General features: G+C 43.6%; 2 protein-coding genes across 3 annotated transcripts in view; both read right to left on the reverse strand.

Annotated features, from left to right (window-relative positions):
- Positions 1-3,399: 3,399 nt before the first annotated feature.
- Positions 3,400-7,792, reverse strand: S1PR1 (sphingosine-1-phosphate receptor 1). Of its 2 annotated transcripts, none has more exons than XM_036387789.2 (2): positions 7,443-7,792; positions 3,400-6,198 (listed from the first exon to the last, which is right to left on the reverse strand). In XM_036387789.2, exons 1-2 carry the CDS (start codon positions 7,775-7,777, stop codon positions 4,926-4,928), a joined length of 1,608 nt encoding a protein of 535 aa, XP_036243682.1. In that variant the 5' UTR covers positions 7,778-7,792; the 3' UTR covers positions 3,400-4,925. The 2 variants fall into 2 exon arrangements, with proteins under 2 accessions (XP_036243682.1, XP_036243683.1); XM_036387790.2 differs by having other exon boundaries at positions 7,404-7,518.
- Positions 7,793-11,559: 3,767 nt separating this feature from the next.
- The window catches only part of LOC118689478 (uncharacterized oxidoreductase YtbE-like), a 42,214-nt gene continuing 39,906 nt past the window's right edge, over positions 11,560-13,867 (reverse strand). The window contains exon 10 of the mRNA XM_054515789.1: positions 11,560-11,830. The gene's annotated coding sequence lies outside the window, so the exon portion shown is untranslated. The remainder of the gene's footprint in view (positions 11,831-13,867) is intronic.

Below are 13,867 nucleotides of genomic sequence, written 5' to 3' on the forward strand. Positions count from 1 at the left end.
GCTCGGTGGAAGGCTCACAGAGGGTTGACAGAGCTTTGTGAGCTCTGCTTTATTAGGACTTTTCCAAGCCGGAGCATTCCTGGGTGTGGCTGATGGGATTTCCTGCCTTTTTGTCCTGTGGAGGTAGCACGGAAGCTCCAAGTGCAAGGAAACACTTCCCGCTCAGCTGCCGTGCGGGGCTGCTCAGCAGAGGAAGGGCCCGGGCAGCACCGAGGGCTTGGGGAGCTCCCATACGATGTTGTATTGTACATGCACAAGTATCTGCTGCTGCTGCCTTGATACAATGCTTCAAACCGTGACACACAAGCATTGAGTCGTCCTGGTGCTGCGAGGGACGTGGTCCTTAACATCGCCATTCTCTTCAGTGGATCACCTAAGTGTACACTAATTACATTCCAAACTTACAGAAAAACTCACACCAAACCAAACCAAACCAACCAACCAACCAAACCAACAAAACCCCCCAAATACACCCAAACAATCTTTTGGATAATATTGTAGTTTATACTGGCTGCTTGGCTTCCAGGTTTCTCTAAATTCTTATTTAATCAGAAAACTTGTACAAGTTACTGTGCCACATGCTCTTATAGCTCATGTGTGCAGAGTGGATTCAATAGCTGTTAATTACCATAGAAAATCCTCTGCATAGAGTAATAGTTGAAGGGAGATTTTGTGATCCTATACAATTCTTGCTGTGTAAAATGAAATAAGGTTCTATCAGAATAAATCAGATGATAGCTAATAAGCAAACTCTTTCCATTTGTAAATAGAAAGATTGGATTAGAAAAGTCTGTGGAAACAAATTATAGGAACTTAATTTAGGTGGATTCTGTTTAGGGTTTCTTTGTTTGTTTCTTAAACCTTGACACTTTTGTTCTATTGAATTAATCTCATTTTCAAAAGGAAAAAAAACCCAACTAAACATATGGGGAATTATTGAAATACAATAGATGTTTTCTGGCAAACTTCAGAAGCCTGGGGAATTTCCAGCGTTTCAGAGCTGAGCAGGTTACATAGCTCTAGTTTGCGTACCCATGTTTTTGAATGCTTTGTCTGTTGACTCTTTTTACAACATCTGATAATGCCTCATCCCATACAAAATGCAATCAGTATTGAGATCTTCTGGGCCAGATTAGGAATTAGGGAATGTTACAGTTGGGCAATCCCTGTATTTCTTAGGCGACAGGATAAAATAAGGATGGATAACAGTATTTTTACACATTTCTGTTCCCTATTTTAGTCCTGGCAGCCTGTGGTGTACAGCAAGCCCAAGGTTAGTTCCAGCTGAGTGGTCCATGGGGCATTCCAGCTGCAGCTCCTCTCTTGCTCAATATGCACCCTGCTATACCTGGCTCTCACACAGGAATACCTGGGCAGGGAGTTGCCAGGGAAGTAACAGACAGATTTTATGATAATTTTCTATCCCTGTTCTATTCCTTGCACTGGAAGAACAGCAAGGAAAAAGAATAAACATCAAAGGACCAGGTTGCTCTGAATAATTCAGGCTATTCTATTTCACGTTGATGTTGGGTATAATGCACCTTTTCAGTTCTGAGTTCATTTTCTCTGCCTGTTTGTCACCAGGACATCCTGGCCATCACCAGGACAAAGCTGCATGCCCTTTCCAGGCACACAGAAGGCAGCCAAGGGCTGGGAAGGGTGCTTTCTACACTGCAGCCTCAAAACTGTGTGGTACTTCTGGCCTAACCTGCTGGTGTATGGGAATGCATGGCCATGGCTAAAGAGCTGCAGGACAAAATGGGCTTCTCATTTTTTTCACCTTACTGTTATTAATGCTATTATTTTATTACAGCTGTTATTGCCTGTCCAAATCTTGTCTACTTGCATGTGGAGTGTCTACAGAGGAAGCAGATTTCAGTCACCATGACCAGGAGTGTAGGAAATGCTTCCCATGGCCCAGTGCCACACTCTAGGATGTGCACATCTTTTACTGCGTGAATTACGTAGGGCTTTGAGTTCCCTCCCAGAACTGGGCTCCCATCACACAGTCACCTCCGTAGGGGAAACTGTCATTTTCCACAAAGGCCCACAGTGCTTAGATGAGATAAGCAAGGGATACAGAAACACCAGGAAGGGAAGGGAAATGACTCACCTGTGGCTATCAGCTCCTAGTACAGAAATGGGGTGGTAGTCACAAGGGGTCAGTGGCACCGTGCTGTGATGACACAGCTCAGCCCTTGTCACAGGATCTCAAATGTGTGGGACAACCTTAATGCCTGCAAGGCTTCAGGAGCAGAAGGGCCCCAGTCCCTCAGATAAAAACACCCCTACAAATTCAGATGTCCCTGTGCATTGCCTCATCCCTGTACATTGCATTTATTTACTCATTGGTAGCACAAGGGTTTAACTTGGGCTTCCATGGTTTATACATTTTTGGTGCTCTGCACAGAAGTGACTTTATCCCTGGGACAAAGCAGTGCTTTCCCTCATGACTGTCAGCACCCAGGGTAAACCATCCCTGCCCAAATGAAGGCCTGACAAGAGACACTTTATCTTGTGCACAAATACAGATTTGACGCTTTTTTCAGCCCTGCTCAGGTCACTATTTAAAAGGCTAGGAAGTGAGCACACATGAAATCATTCCTTCCATACAGGCAGACAGATGGAGAGAAATTCCAGCCTGCTTCCACTCTTTTGTCTTCAGGGCATTTTTGGAATTTCCTTCAGGAAGTGAGGTTATGACCCAGAGCCTTCCTCGGTGAGTAGGCTCTCATTTCCCACAGTCAGCCCTGCACAGCGATGACATACAGTACGAGAAGGTGAGGTTTATCTTCACTCTCCAACTGCATCCGGTATGGGCTCCATGGAACTTAAAAGTAATTCTGAGAGGGAATGGCCTGTGGAAAGGAAATGGAAGTCAAACCTTTGGGAGAAGTAAGGCACTAACTGTTGAACGACACTGCCACGGCCTTCGCTGGCAGACCCAACGGAGCTGCAGCGCTCACGCAGCTGAGCCACCATCCTGTGTTTCATAAACTTCCTTGACATTTGCAATAGGCTGAGAATTGAACTTATGAATTATATTGGTGATACAAGTGAATTACTTCACTTTTCTACTCTAGGCAGTCATGGTAAAACTAGAAACCGTCTGGTTTTCCTTCTGTTTGTACTTCATTGGCTGTTAGAGGAGAATTGCTCTTGTAGAGATTCTTCTAGAGGCAGTTCAGCCATACAGCACATGCTGACAAGAAAGTTATAGTTTAAAATTAGTTTTGTATTTTACATGATCCTGTGACATTACACGTTATGTCCCCACAGAATGGACTTAATCCCAGCATGTACTAAAATGGAGGAATACTTTCACTAACTTCTGTGGAAACCACACATGGCATGAAACCACCACAACAGTACAAAACTGCTAGTAATCTGATAATAGACTCATTTAAAAAATCAGTTTATTAATGTTTAGAAGTCAATAAAGCTATGTGCAAATTGAACAATAAAAGTCAGAAACATTTTAAATACTATTTTTAAACCAAAAAAAAAACCCCAAACAGTTTAATTGCACTGGAAATTTTACTACAAAGGCAATACATTTTCTTTATAAAATACCAGTCCTAGGAGTTGCTGATGACTGTAGATAAGTCAATTGCTCTCAGCTATCCCAGATATACCACATTTGTTATAGTAAAACTCTAGGCGCATGAAGACTCCTGTATCTTATTTACATTGGACACATTCAACCCCATTAGCACAGGTTAGAAAAATAGAGAAGTAAAAATGATGCTGTAAAACAAATACATTCAATTTAACAACAAGTACTTCTTCCATGATAAAATACAGATATCTTTGCTGAAATTATGAACATTAATAAAATGTGTCAAAATGTATTGCATTTTGTTATGGAAGTGCATTTATCTATAGTCATTTCACTTCAACTTTCTTTTTATTTTTTCTGAAACCTGACGTACTCTTTTCTGATTTTCCAACTGAACCTTACTTTTGGAAAGACTGTGAAACTGACACTGAAATTCCCCTTCAGTTTTTAGCTCTTCTTACTTAGGCAAAAATCCCACTGTTGTCAATAGTATTTTTTACTATTTTGTAGGTGTTCAAGTCATCTTGAAGAGAAATGATATTTAGTTCTTTCTTGCATTTTTCATGATAATGCAGTTTAATGCTATAGAATAAAAAGGCAATCAAAATATGGGGCCAAATGCCCTTCTGAGCTACTCCATTAAGTCTGATGCAGCCAATGGAATTGTACAGGCGAAAGTAACTGCAGAATCTAGCTCGTGGTCTTCAAATGTAATACAGACTGACAGCAAAAATTCACAGCTATGATCTTGCTAAGTAAAACCCCAAGAGCTTTGGACTCTGCAAATAAACCCTTATGACTTAACTAAAAGCTCTGCAAAATTATGCCAATTATGGTTGTATGTGGTCTAAGTTATATTTGTGTGATCTCCTTCCATGTTACGTACTAAACAAACACACTTCTTACCAACGATACCAGAGCCACCACTAAATTCAGTACAGAAAGATCTTTGTGTCAGTGGTTTGCTGTGAAGAGAAAAAAACTTCACATTCTTCTCACAGGGGAAAAAAAAAAAAAGATTCATTCTCCCTTTCCCTCCTCCCCCTCTCTCTTTCTCTCACACACACCAGGCATCATTTCACCAAGGCATCAGTCTTTCAGAGTTACTAAGGAGATTTCAGGATATGAATGTGCCTGACAATCCTGAGCTGCCTCAGCGCAAAGACAAAACATGCTCCAGGGAAAAAGATTTTCAAGCCAGAACAGTGTGTCCCATTTCTTGAACTCCAGCCTCGCAAGTGCACCATTTGCCTCATTAGAACTAATGCTACTTGCTCACTCAGCCCAACGCTGCTGCTGTGAGCAGGAGGCGTCCCAGCTCCCTGATTTCAGAGGAAGACTCTGAAATACACCCCCATGGTTACTCCTAAGAAGATGAGGTAACATTGCCCGAAGACATGATGGTTTCAGGATGGTCACCGTCCTCCTTCTGTGGGTGTGAGGAGTTGTCAGACTTACTCCGGCTGAACTCCATGCCCCCAATGATTGGCCGTTTGAATTTGGTCCCAGAATCTGCTGGGGGACATGTGCAGCAGCACAAAATCTTGATGAAAGCCCTCCGCATCTCTTTGTTTGTCAAGGTGTAGATGATAGGGTTCGTGGCTGAATTGAGCACGGCCAGTACTAAGAAATACTCTGCTTTATAGAGGATTGGGCAGGTCTTCACTTTGCACCCCACATCCAGTAAAAGGAGGATGAACAGAGGAGCCCAGCAGGCAATGAAGACACTCAGGACTATGATCACTGTCTTGAGCAAGGCTAGTGACTTTTCTGAGCTCCTGGTAGCTTTGGTAATGTTTTTCCGAAATGTCAGCCTGCGGCTCCTAGTCCTCACCATGGAGTAGATCCTGCAGTAGAGGACCACAATAGATAACAAAAGGCCAGTGAAAACGGTTGTGCAAAAGAGAATATAGTGCTTGTGGTAGAGAGGCAACACGGTGGAGCAGTTGGACAAGAGGTTCTTGCAGTTCCAGCCCATGATCGGGAGCCCCCCGAGGATGGCAGAGATGACCCAGCACGCACTGATCAGCAAGAAGGAGCGGAAGCTGTTGCTGCCATTGTGGAGTTTCATCTTCAGCATGGTGATGTATCTCTCAATGGCAATGGCCAACAAGCTGAACACAGAAGCTGACAAGGCAACAAACATGGTGCCTTCTCTTACAAACCACTGGTTGGGGGTCAGGCTGTAGGTTTTGTGTCCAGATAGAAGGAGGTTGGCAGTGTAAGCCACGCCAGCCAGCAAGTCTGAAAGAGCTAAGTTCCCAATGAAATAGTACATGGGTCTGTGAAACTTCTTGGTTTTCCAGATGGTAAGCAAGACAAAAATGTTCTCTAAGATTATAAAGCAGCAAATGATGATAAAAACCACCGACGTCACTTTAATTCCAGTGTCCACACTCTCATTTAGCTTTCCCGTGTAATTATAATGCTCTTTGATGACATAGTTGACATCGGTGTTGGTGGGGTTGCTGGTGACCTTCTGCGGGGCAGTGGTGCCGGAGTTCATGGTGCCTGGCTGGGGACTGCTCCCCCAGCGGCCACCGGATGGTGACGCCGACCGCAAACCCGGTGGCTGCCCCGGCAGCTCCTTGGCCCCACAGCCTGCCCGGCACTGCTGCACGGCCTCAAAAACTGCAGACCTGAGAACAAGAGGCACAAAACCCAGACTCAAAAGAAGGAAGACAAATAGTGTAGCAAATGCTAAAGGGTTTAAAATAATCTGCTGTTTTAACTGTGCAACAGAGTCATAAATGTATTCACACATGAATCAGTTTCATTCAGCTGGTAAACTGTGTTTAAAAGGTGGTTAGGCATATTCAATAGGTAAAGCTAATAAGACAAAAAAAGTTCTGGCATGTAGAACTGAACAAGTTGGAGTCAGCAAGGACTCTATTACTGGACTTCTTCCAACACAAAAGATCTCAAAGCTCCCCAGCAGTAAGTTCTAGCATTTTTTCTTCAGTGGGAAATGCAACAGCAGAGATTAAAAAAGAGAAGGGCTTGCTTGATTAGATTTAACTCTAAATGTATGAAAGTCTGCACAGAAATTACTTGACAGAAGACCTGTATTCTTCTCCATTAATAAAGTCTGAATACACTTTGGAAGGGGGTAGTTATGCAATTTACTGATGCCATCTCAAACAGTGGTAAATTCACTGATGTAAATATAAATAAGAGCTCATCTCAAAGCTGTAAACAGGTAAGGGGTGCCCTTGCTAAATACAAGTAAAATATACTTTACAAAGCCCACAGCAGTAAAAAGTTTAGAAAAACATGGAATTAAGCTGGAGAGCAAACCCATTCCATGGGTCTGAAACAAAGAATGTAAAAAAACCCCTTGCATTTAAATAACTAGTATTACAAGCTTTTGAAATGGGCATAATTAAGGAATACGCATACAGAGGAAGCCCCCTTTATACATAAAGGTTTCATAGTGGACATTTAAAAAGAATTAAACACATAATATCACGCAAGGAAAGAAGAACAAGCAGATTTGGTAAATTACAGCCTAAGCGGTGCAAGGCAGTGTGTTCGGCTCCCTACACCATTCCCGGGCTCCAGTCTGCACCGCTCCCGGGCATAAAACTCCCACCGCTCCTGTCCCGCACGGCTCCTGTCTCGCACGGCTCCGGGGCTCAGACCCGCACCGCTCCGGTCCCGCTTCGGTCTCCAGCGCGCGTGGCTCCCGTCCCGCACCGCCTCCACTGGCCGCGGCACGCAGCCGGGCACGCCGGCGTCCAGGTAGCCTCTCCCCCACCCCTCCTGTTTTGTTTTGTGGCCCCGGGGGTCGCGCCGAGCGGGGACCGCAGCGCTGGGACTGCCGTGCGGTGTCCCCGAGCCTTACCTCGCTGAAGCGCGGAGTGCGCGGCTCCCCGAGCCTTACCTCGCTGAAGCGCGGCGCGGAGCCCAGACCGGCCCCGCACATCTTGCGAGCCCGCGGAACAACTCCGGTGGGCGGGCTGGGGGGCTCGGTCGTTTTAATGTTTCTGCTGCTGCTGCCCAACCCTTTTCCGACTCCGTCTCCGTGCACGCCCAGCCGGCCCTGCCCCGTCCCGCCCGCCGGGGCGTGAGCAGCGGCGGGCTGGCACGGACCCCGTGGGGCAGCAGCGGGGCACACGAAGGCGTGAGGCGAAGAACTCCCCCGCGGGACCCCCTCGCCCTGCCGGCCGGGGGACGCAGGGCTCCAGCCTCCCTGACCTGGGAGCCGCCTCTCGGCATTCCGGGCAAGGAGGTGCTGGCACGGCCCGGCCGGCTCCGAGCACGGCTCCTGCGCCTGGCGGGGCGCCGGGGGCAGCTTCGCGCCCGCCCGGCTTCCTGCCCCCCGAGTAGGCCCAGAAAGGCCATGGCCAAAGGCAGCATCCCGTATGCTACCTCAGCTGTCCGTCTTCGAGGACTGTGTAAGTCACGTTTAAGGAAACACCTGGAAGAAGCTCTTCCATTTTCTCACTACAAGCAAGGTGTGTTTTTGCCGTGGCAGGCCCGGTGGCTGCTACCCGCACTCCTGGCCTGCAGAGTGACTCACCAGCGGCTCCCTCCGGAATTGGTGTTGGTGTTTCCACATGAAAAAACCCCAAACAAACAAACAAACAAAGAAAATCAAAAAACCCAACCCAAAACCCAAAAACTTAGAAAACTCCAAACCCCAAAACTCTATGTGTTCAGAGGATGTTGTAAAACAACTGTTTGAAAGTATGAAGAAAAGTTTTTTTATGCATTTTTTCAGAAACAAAATTGGCAAGGGCAACTACTTAACACTCTTTAAAAAGAATATATTGTATATTCTTTTTAAAAGAAAAACCACTTTTGGTGTATGTGAAATGCCAGCTCTGGTGTATTCTACCGTTGCACTTGCTGCAGAAATATTCCTCTTCCTTCCTTGCTCTGCTCTTGTTAACTCCAAATTGAAATGTAAAAGAATATCACAGTAGGCCAAAGCACAATATAGTGGTTCTTTCAGTTTAAAGCATTTTGCCAATCAATTAGCTGTAGCAGTTGTTATGGGGAAGCAGCTTTCCTCTGAAAGACAGTACAAGTATTCTACCCTCAGGAAGAGGGTCCCTCTCTTATTTATGCTAATAGTCACGCTTCAATTGCTTCACCTCTCCCAGAATGACTCAGATAAATTACACTGGCAAACAGACATTTACTCTTCTACCACAAAGCTAGAAACTTGAAGATATTTATCCTCCTGAGAGCCTGGAGGAAAATGCAGCCGTTAAGTCACAACTGTCAGAAAAGGCACATGAGATAAATCATGCTTGAGGTTGACATATGTATCCCCTGCAACTGCCCAACATACCCCAGATATTTCAAGCTTTCCCCCTTATTTATCTAATACATAGAAAATACTAAATAAATGTGCATTCATTAGGCATTTTCTTCTAGGAAATAATTCTCACATCATTTTGAGTAAGAGGAACATATTAAAGGAACATGCTTTAATTAAAGGACAGAATGATTCAGGGTTTCATTAGTCAGATGTGCAGGCTTTCATGTCCAGGCTATTGGTTACCAGCTGAGAGGATACCAGCTCAGAGATGTGACATCCAGCAAATTGTCAGAGGCTGTGTAGAATCACAGAACCATAGAATGGTTTGGGTTGGGATGGACCTTAAAGATCACCCAGTTCCTATTCCATTGCCATGGGCAGGAATAGGAACTTGGTGATCTTTAAGGTCCATTAAAGATCAACCTTTCACTAGGCCAGGATGCTCAAAGCCCCATCCAACCTAGCCTGGAACACTTCCAGGGATGGGCACATCTACCCTTTCTTTGGGCAACTTGTTCCAGGGCCTCACCACCCTCACAGCAAAGACATTCTTATCAATACTGAAACTAAGCCCACAGTCTTTCAGTTTGAAGCCATTCCATGCTCTTGTAAAAAGTCCCTTTCCAGCTTTCCTGTAGGGCCTCTTTATATGCTTAAGCACCACAAGAAAGTAATCCCAGAGCCTTCTTTTCTCCAGACTGAACAAACCCAGCTCAGCCTTTCCTCATAAGAGGTGCTCCAGCCTCTTATCATTATTTGCATCTTTCCTCTGGACCTGCTCTGACCATGTCTGGTCCATGTCTTTCCTGTGCTGAGAACCCCAGAGCTGGACACAGCACTGCAGGTGGGGTCTGGCCAGAGCAGAGCAGAGCAGAGGGGCAGAATCCCCTTCCTTGAGCTGTTGCCCACACTCCTTATGGGGCAGCCTAGGATACAATTGGCTTTCTGGGCTGCAAGCTTGCATTGCAGCCTCTTATCCACCAGCACCCCCAAGTCCTTCACCTCTGCCTCTCTCAGCCTAAAGTGATACAAGGAGTTGCCCCAATCCAGGTGCTGCACTGGGCAAAATATGCAGGCATTAAGCAATTTCAGTTCCATTCCAAAAGGTGGGTACTTGTATCATAAAAAGCGTCATTACACTTAGATGACCACACACATTTACAGCCTTCTTGACATTTTGGCAGTGAGGAAACTGAAATATAGCTTCACTCTTCACAGGCAAAGGGAGCCAGATCAGCTGGATTTGCACTGAAGGCTGTCTAAACCCTCAGAAAAGATAGGTTTACATGGCTCAACTGCACAGGTTCTAACCTGCTCACAAGGGCCAAAACACAAACACAGGACTCAGGCTGGTCCAGCCAACTCAATCAAAATGATAGTAGCTGGCAAGTATTTAGCCAGGGGGTTTACACCAGGGTTACACTCCAGCCTCACCCGAAGAACAAGCCACCAACAGAATGAGAACTCTTTCTCAGTACCTCTCCAACTGCCTCGTCCACTGATAAGGAAGCTTGCACTCCTACTACAGAAATCCAGTGTATACATGGCTCCTTTGAGAACTCTGGAGTTGCCTATGGTCAGAATAAGGAGAAAGAACAACACAGTGTTATTCACGCATTTCAGAAATAACCAGATTGCGGGTTTCTGTCAAATGCCAGCAGGAAGGCTGCACACATCAGGACACCAAACTGACACAAAACAGATGCCTCACCTGGCTAAACTGGTTAAAAAAAATGTTCTACAACATGTCTACTAGCATAAAGAGACAGACACATTTTTCACAGGGATCTGAGTATGTAAATGCTCTTACGCAGCTTTCAGGATGAGCAGAAACTCCCATTTTAGGGAATGTCATGAACAACAAACTAATACTGTGTGACAGCCAAAGTTCTTGTGGAACTTCCAGTGAGAGCTTAGTGTGGTAGGGATTGCAGAAACCTGGCTAGTCACAGAGCAATTTCCTTGCAGGAAAATGCTTTGATCTTGTCAGAAGAGAAGCTGTAAGCTGGGGTCCACCCAATGCCTGCATATCAAAAGACTGGTGGCCTCTGACACCACCAGACCCAACTCTCCTAGTGCAGCTGGACAACTCACAATTGCATCAGGGGAGTGTCTGAACACTATCCATCTTGAAAAGATAGTGACAATCCCTGTGAGAGAGATTAGCAAAGGATTTTTCTCCAACACGTCATTCTTCTGCATTTTTCAAAAGTCTTTGTCCATATAAGCAAAAACTACTTTAATTCATCCTGATGCAACCTAGGTCACAGAGGGAGCCATTCCTCTCTGAAATGCTGGGTCATGACAGGAAATCTGTGAAACAGTACCAGAGTGCAGGATTGGTCACCAAGAAAATACCAAGAATGGCCTGCAGAATCCCCCAAAATTCTCATGACTAGAAGAATAAAAAAGTTGGATTCATTATTCTGCTGCAATCCTTGCACAAATATTCCATATTTTGAATCACTTGTCAAGATTTACATGCATTGTAGCATGCTCTTACGTGCCTTCAAGTAATTGATACTTTTCAAAATCTGTAAGGAAAAAAATATGCCTAATTAATGTGTTCAAATGTGTTCAAATGACACCTTAAATGAAGTACATGCAGGCAGAAGAAAATTGTAATATTGTGAGATAACTCAACCCATACTGGGAGACTATACCAGAAAGTTCTAAGAGAGCAGAGAAGACACTGAAAGTATTTCTGTATCTGTAAGAAAGCTACAAAGACTAAATTAAATTATTTTATTAATTTGTTACATAAGAGTAACTACAAACCATTTATACTGATTCTCGAGTATACTGAGTACCTAGGAGAACAATTCAGATTTATTGTTCAGTTTAAAATTAATCAATGTTCCAGTTAAATCGCTTTTCCAGTTTAGAACAATCTGGTTTTAAATTATTCTTTCCACAGGGAATAGGTTAGATAAATTAATTTTCTGTTGATATTCAGTTTTCAAAAATTTCATATCTTCTTTCCTCAGATTAGAATCAAAAACCTGGTTTGGGGGAAAAAAAAGTCATGAGAACATTGTGAAGATTAAAGCACACATATTTTTTCAGTATTAGTATTCTATAACTTAATAATAGATGGTCTGGTTTTAAGTTCTTGACATTGATAAATAATATTAATTAAATGGCCTTTTTTGTTTAAAAAGGCAACTGTAAAAAGTTTACTATATTAATTTTTGTGAGAATCTGCACTATATTTTTAGTCCACTAAGCTGAATATATTATTAGGAAAAGCTCAAGTCTGAAGGGAAAGAATTGAAGAGGTTGAGAAATTGGCATGCAGTAGTTTGCATGGATATCATTGTACCCAAAAGTTAACACACTTCAATATACAAAGCAATCATTAACATGATGATAAAACTGCTAATATACTCTTGAACTTCCTGCTGCTAGTTCAACTACAGACTGTTTCTCAAAGGGCAGTGGGTGGCCAAGCCACTGTCAGGATCAGACACATTCCACCTGGGCACAGCGACAGCTCTGCTGCCATCGGTCCCTGCCGGGCGCCCTTGAGCCCCACCCACAGCGCCTACAGAGGGACACACGCTGCAGCAGCGGGAACAGGGCACACACCTAACACCTTCTCTCTACATATCTACTGCAGGCTGCAAAAAGTTAAAAAACTAGGTACAGAAAAAGTCTCCCACCACAGCATACAAAAAATTATCAGAAGGTTGGCTTATCTGTAATTTTTACCCAATGCACAATAGTGAGAGGTAAGCTTCAAAGCTTTGGGATGGATGTGGCAATGTGGAAAGAGTTAACTGCCTTGAATTCAATCAGCAGCAGCAAGAGCTACACCACCTTTACCCCCATTTTCAAAAGCATGGGTTAACCACAGAGGTGTGAATATTATGCAGTCGGCTTGGCTTAGTAGACCTATGAACTTAACAGTTCACAAATTATTTATATTCTTATAGAAATAGTTCTATATAGAAATAGAAATATTTCAATTATTTCTATTTCTTATTTTCTACACGTGCTACTCAGAAAATAATGACTTGGAAGTCATGTTGGGGGACAGGTGTGATAGAAACACTTCTGCAGCCTGATTAAAAACAAATTCCTGAATATTCACGTTAAAAACCTATTTCCATTATTTTCCTAGGAAACATTCTCAGGTGCCTTCATCTCCAGTAATATAAGAGATGAAAACCAGAAAGAAACAAGAAAAATAGGAGAGGGAGCTACTCAGAGTCAGGCAGGAAGCTACTTGGCTGCACAGAAAATGGCCTCACCCTTTTCACTGACTTTTAGTTTATATTTTTCTTTTCCTTATTTGTTTCAAGAGTTTCCTTCCATTATGAGTCACAGAGCTCTTGCAAAGGCAGCTGACTGCATTTAGGTAGATAGCACTGATAAATTGCATCTTATTTCAAGTAATGGTTTATCTCAACAGAAAAGGAGCGTCCCAATCAGTCACTGCCATAAATGACATAATGATAGGGAAGAAAAAGTGCCTTCAGTTCTCTGGTGTATTCCCTGATCCTATTGGCAAGGTGATGGGTTACAAAGATGAAATGGATGCATTGATGCATCCTGAAAATGGTCACTGTAGAAAGGTGAACAAATTTTCTCTCTAGGGGAAGTTTGTTTTACAGAAATAAGAACAAGAGGAAGAATTTCAACCCTGGGGAAGAATATGCATATAATTCCAAGAATTCACTTGAGGGATAAATTCTGAGTTTAAACCAAAGCAAAATCTTAAAAAATGGCCACCTTTAGGGTAACTGACCGAAGAAGAAATAAAAAAACAGAAATAAACTTTCTGGTTTTGTATGTCCACCACTTTTATACCCTTTTGGTCCTCTGTGTTCTGTGTCTCTTACCATAAATTACTCCTCCCTGCTATTCCTAAATCTCATTAGTGTTCACTTGTCAATTTCTTATTAGTTGTCTCATTTCTTTGACCAGTGTTGGGAGTACTTTAGAAAGGTTCATTTAGATGAGGTAATGTGGACTTACTCTTTAGCAGCCTTTGCTTAAGAAGAAAATTATTACTGCCAGAGTAACCCCAATGTAGT

The sequence above is a fragment of the Molothrus ater genome, chromosome 9 (assembly GCF_012460135.2).
Source record: "Molothrus ater isolate BHLD 08-10-18 breed brown headed cowbird chromosome 9, BPBGC_Mater_1.1, whole genome shotgun sequence".
NCBI lineage: Eukaryota > Metazoa > Chordata > Aves > Passeriformes > Icteridae > Molothrus > Molothrus ater.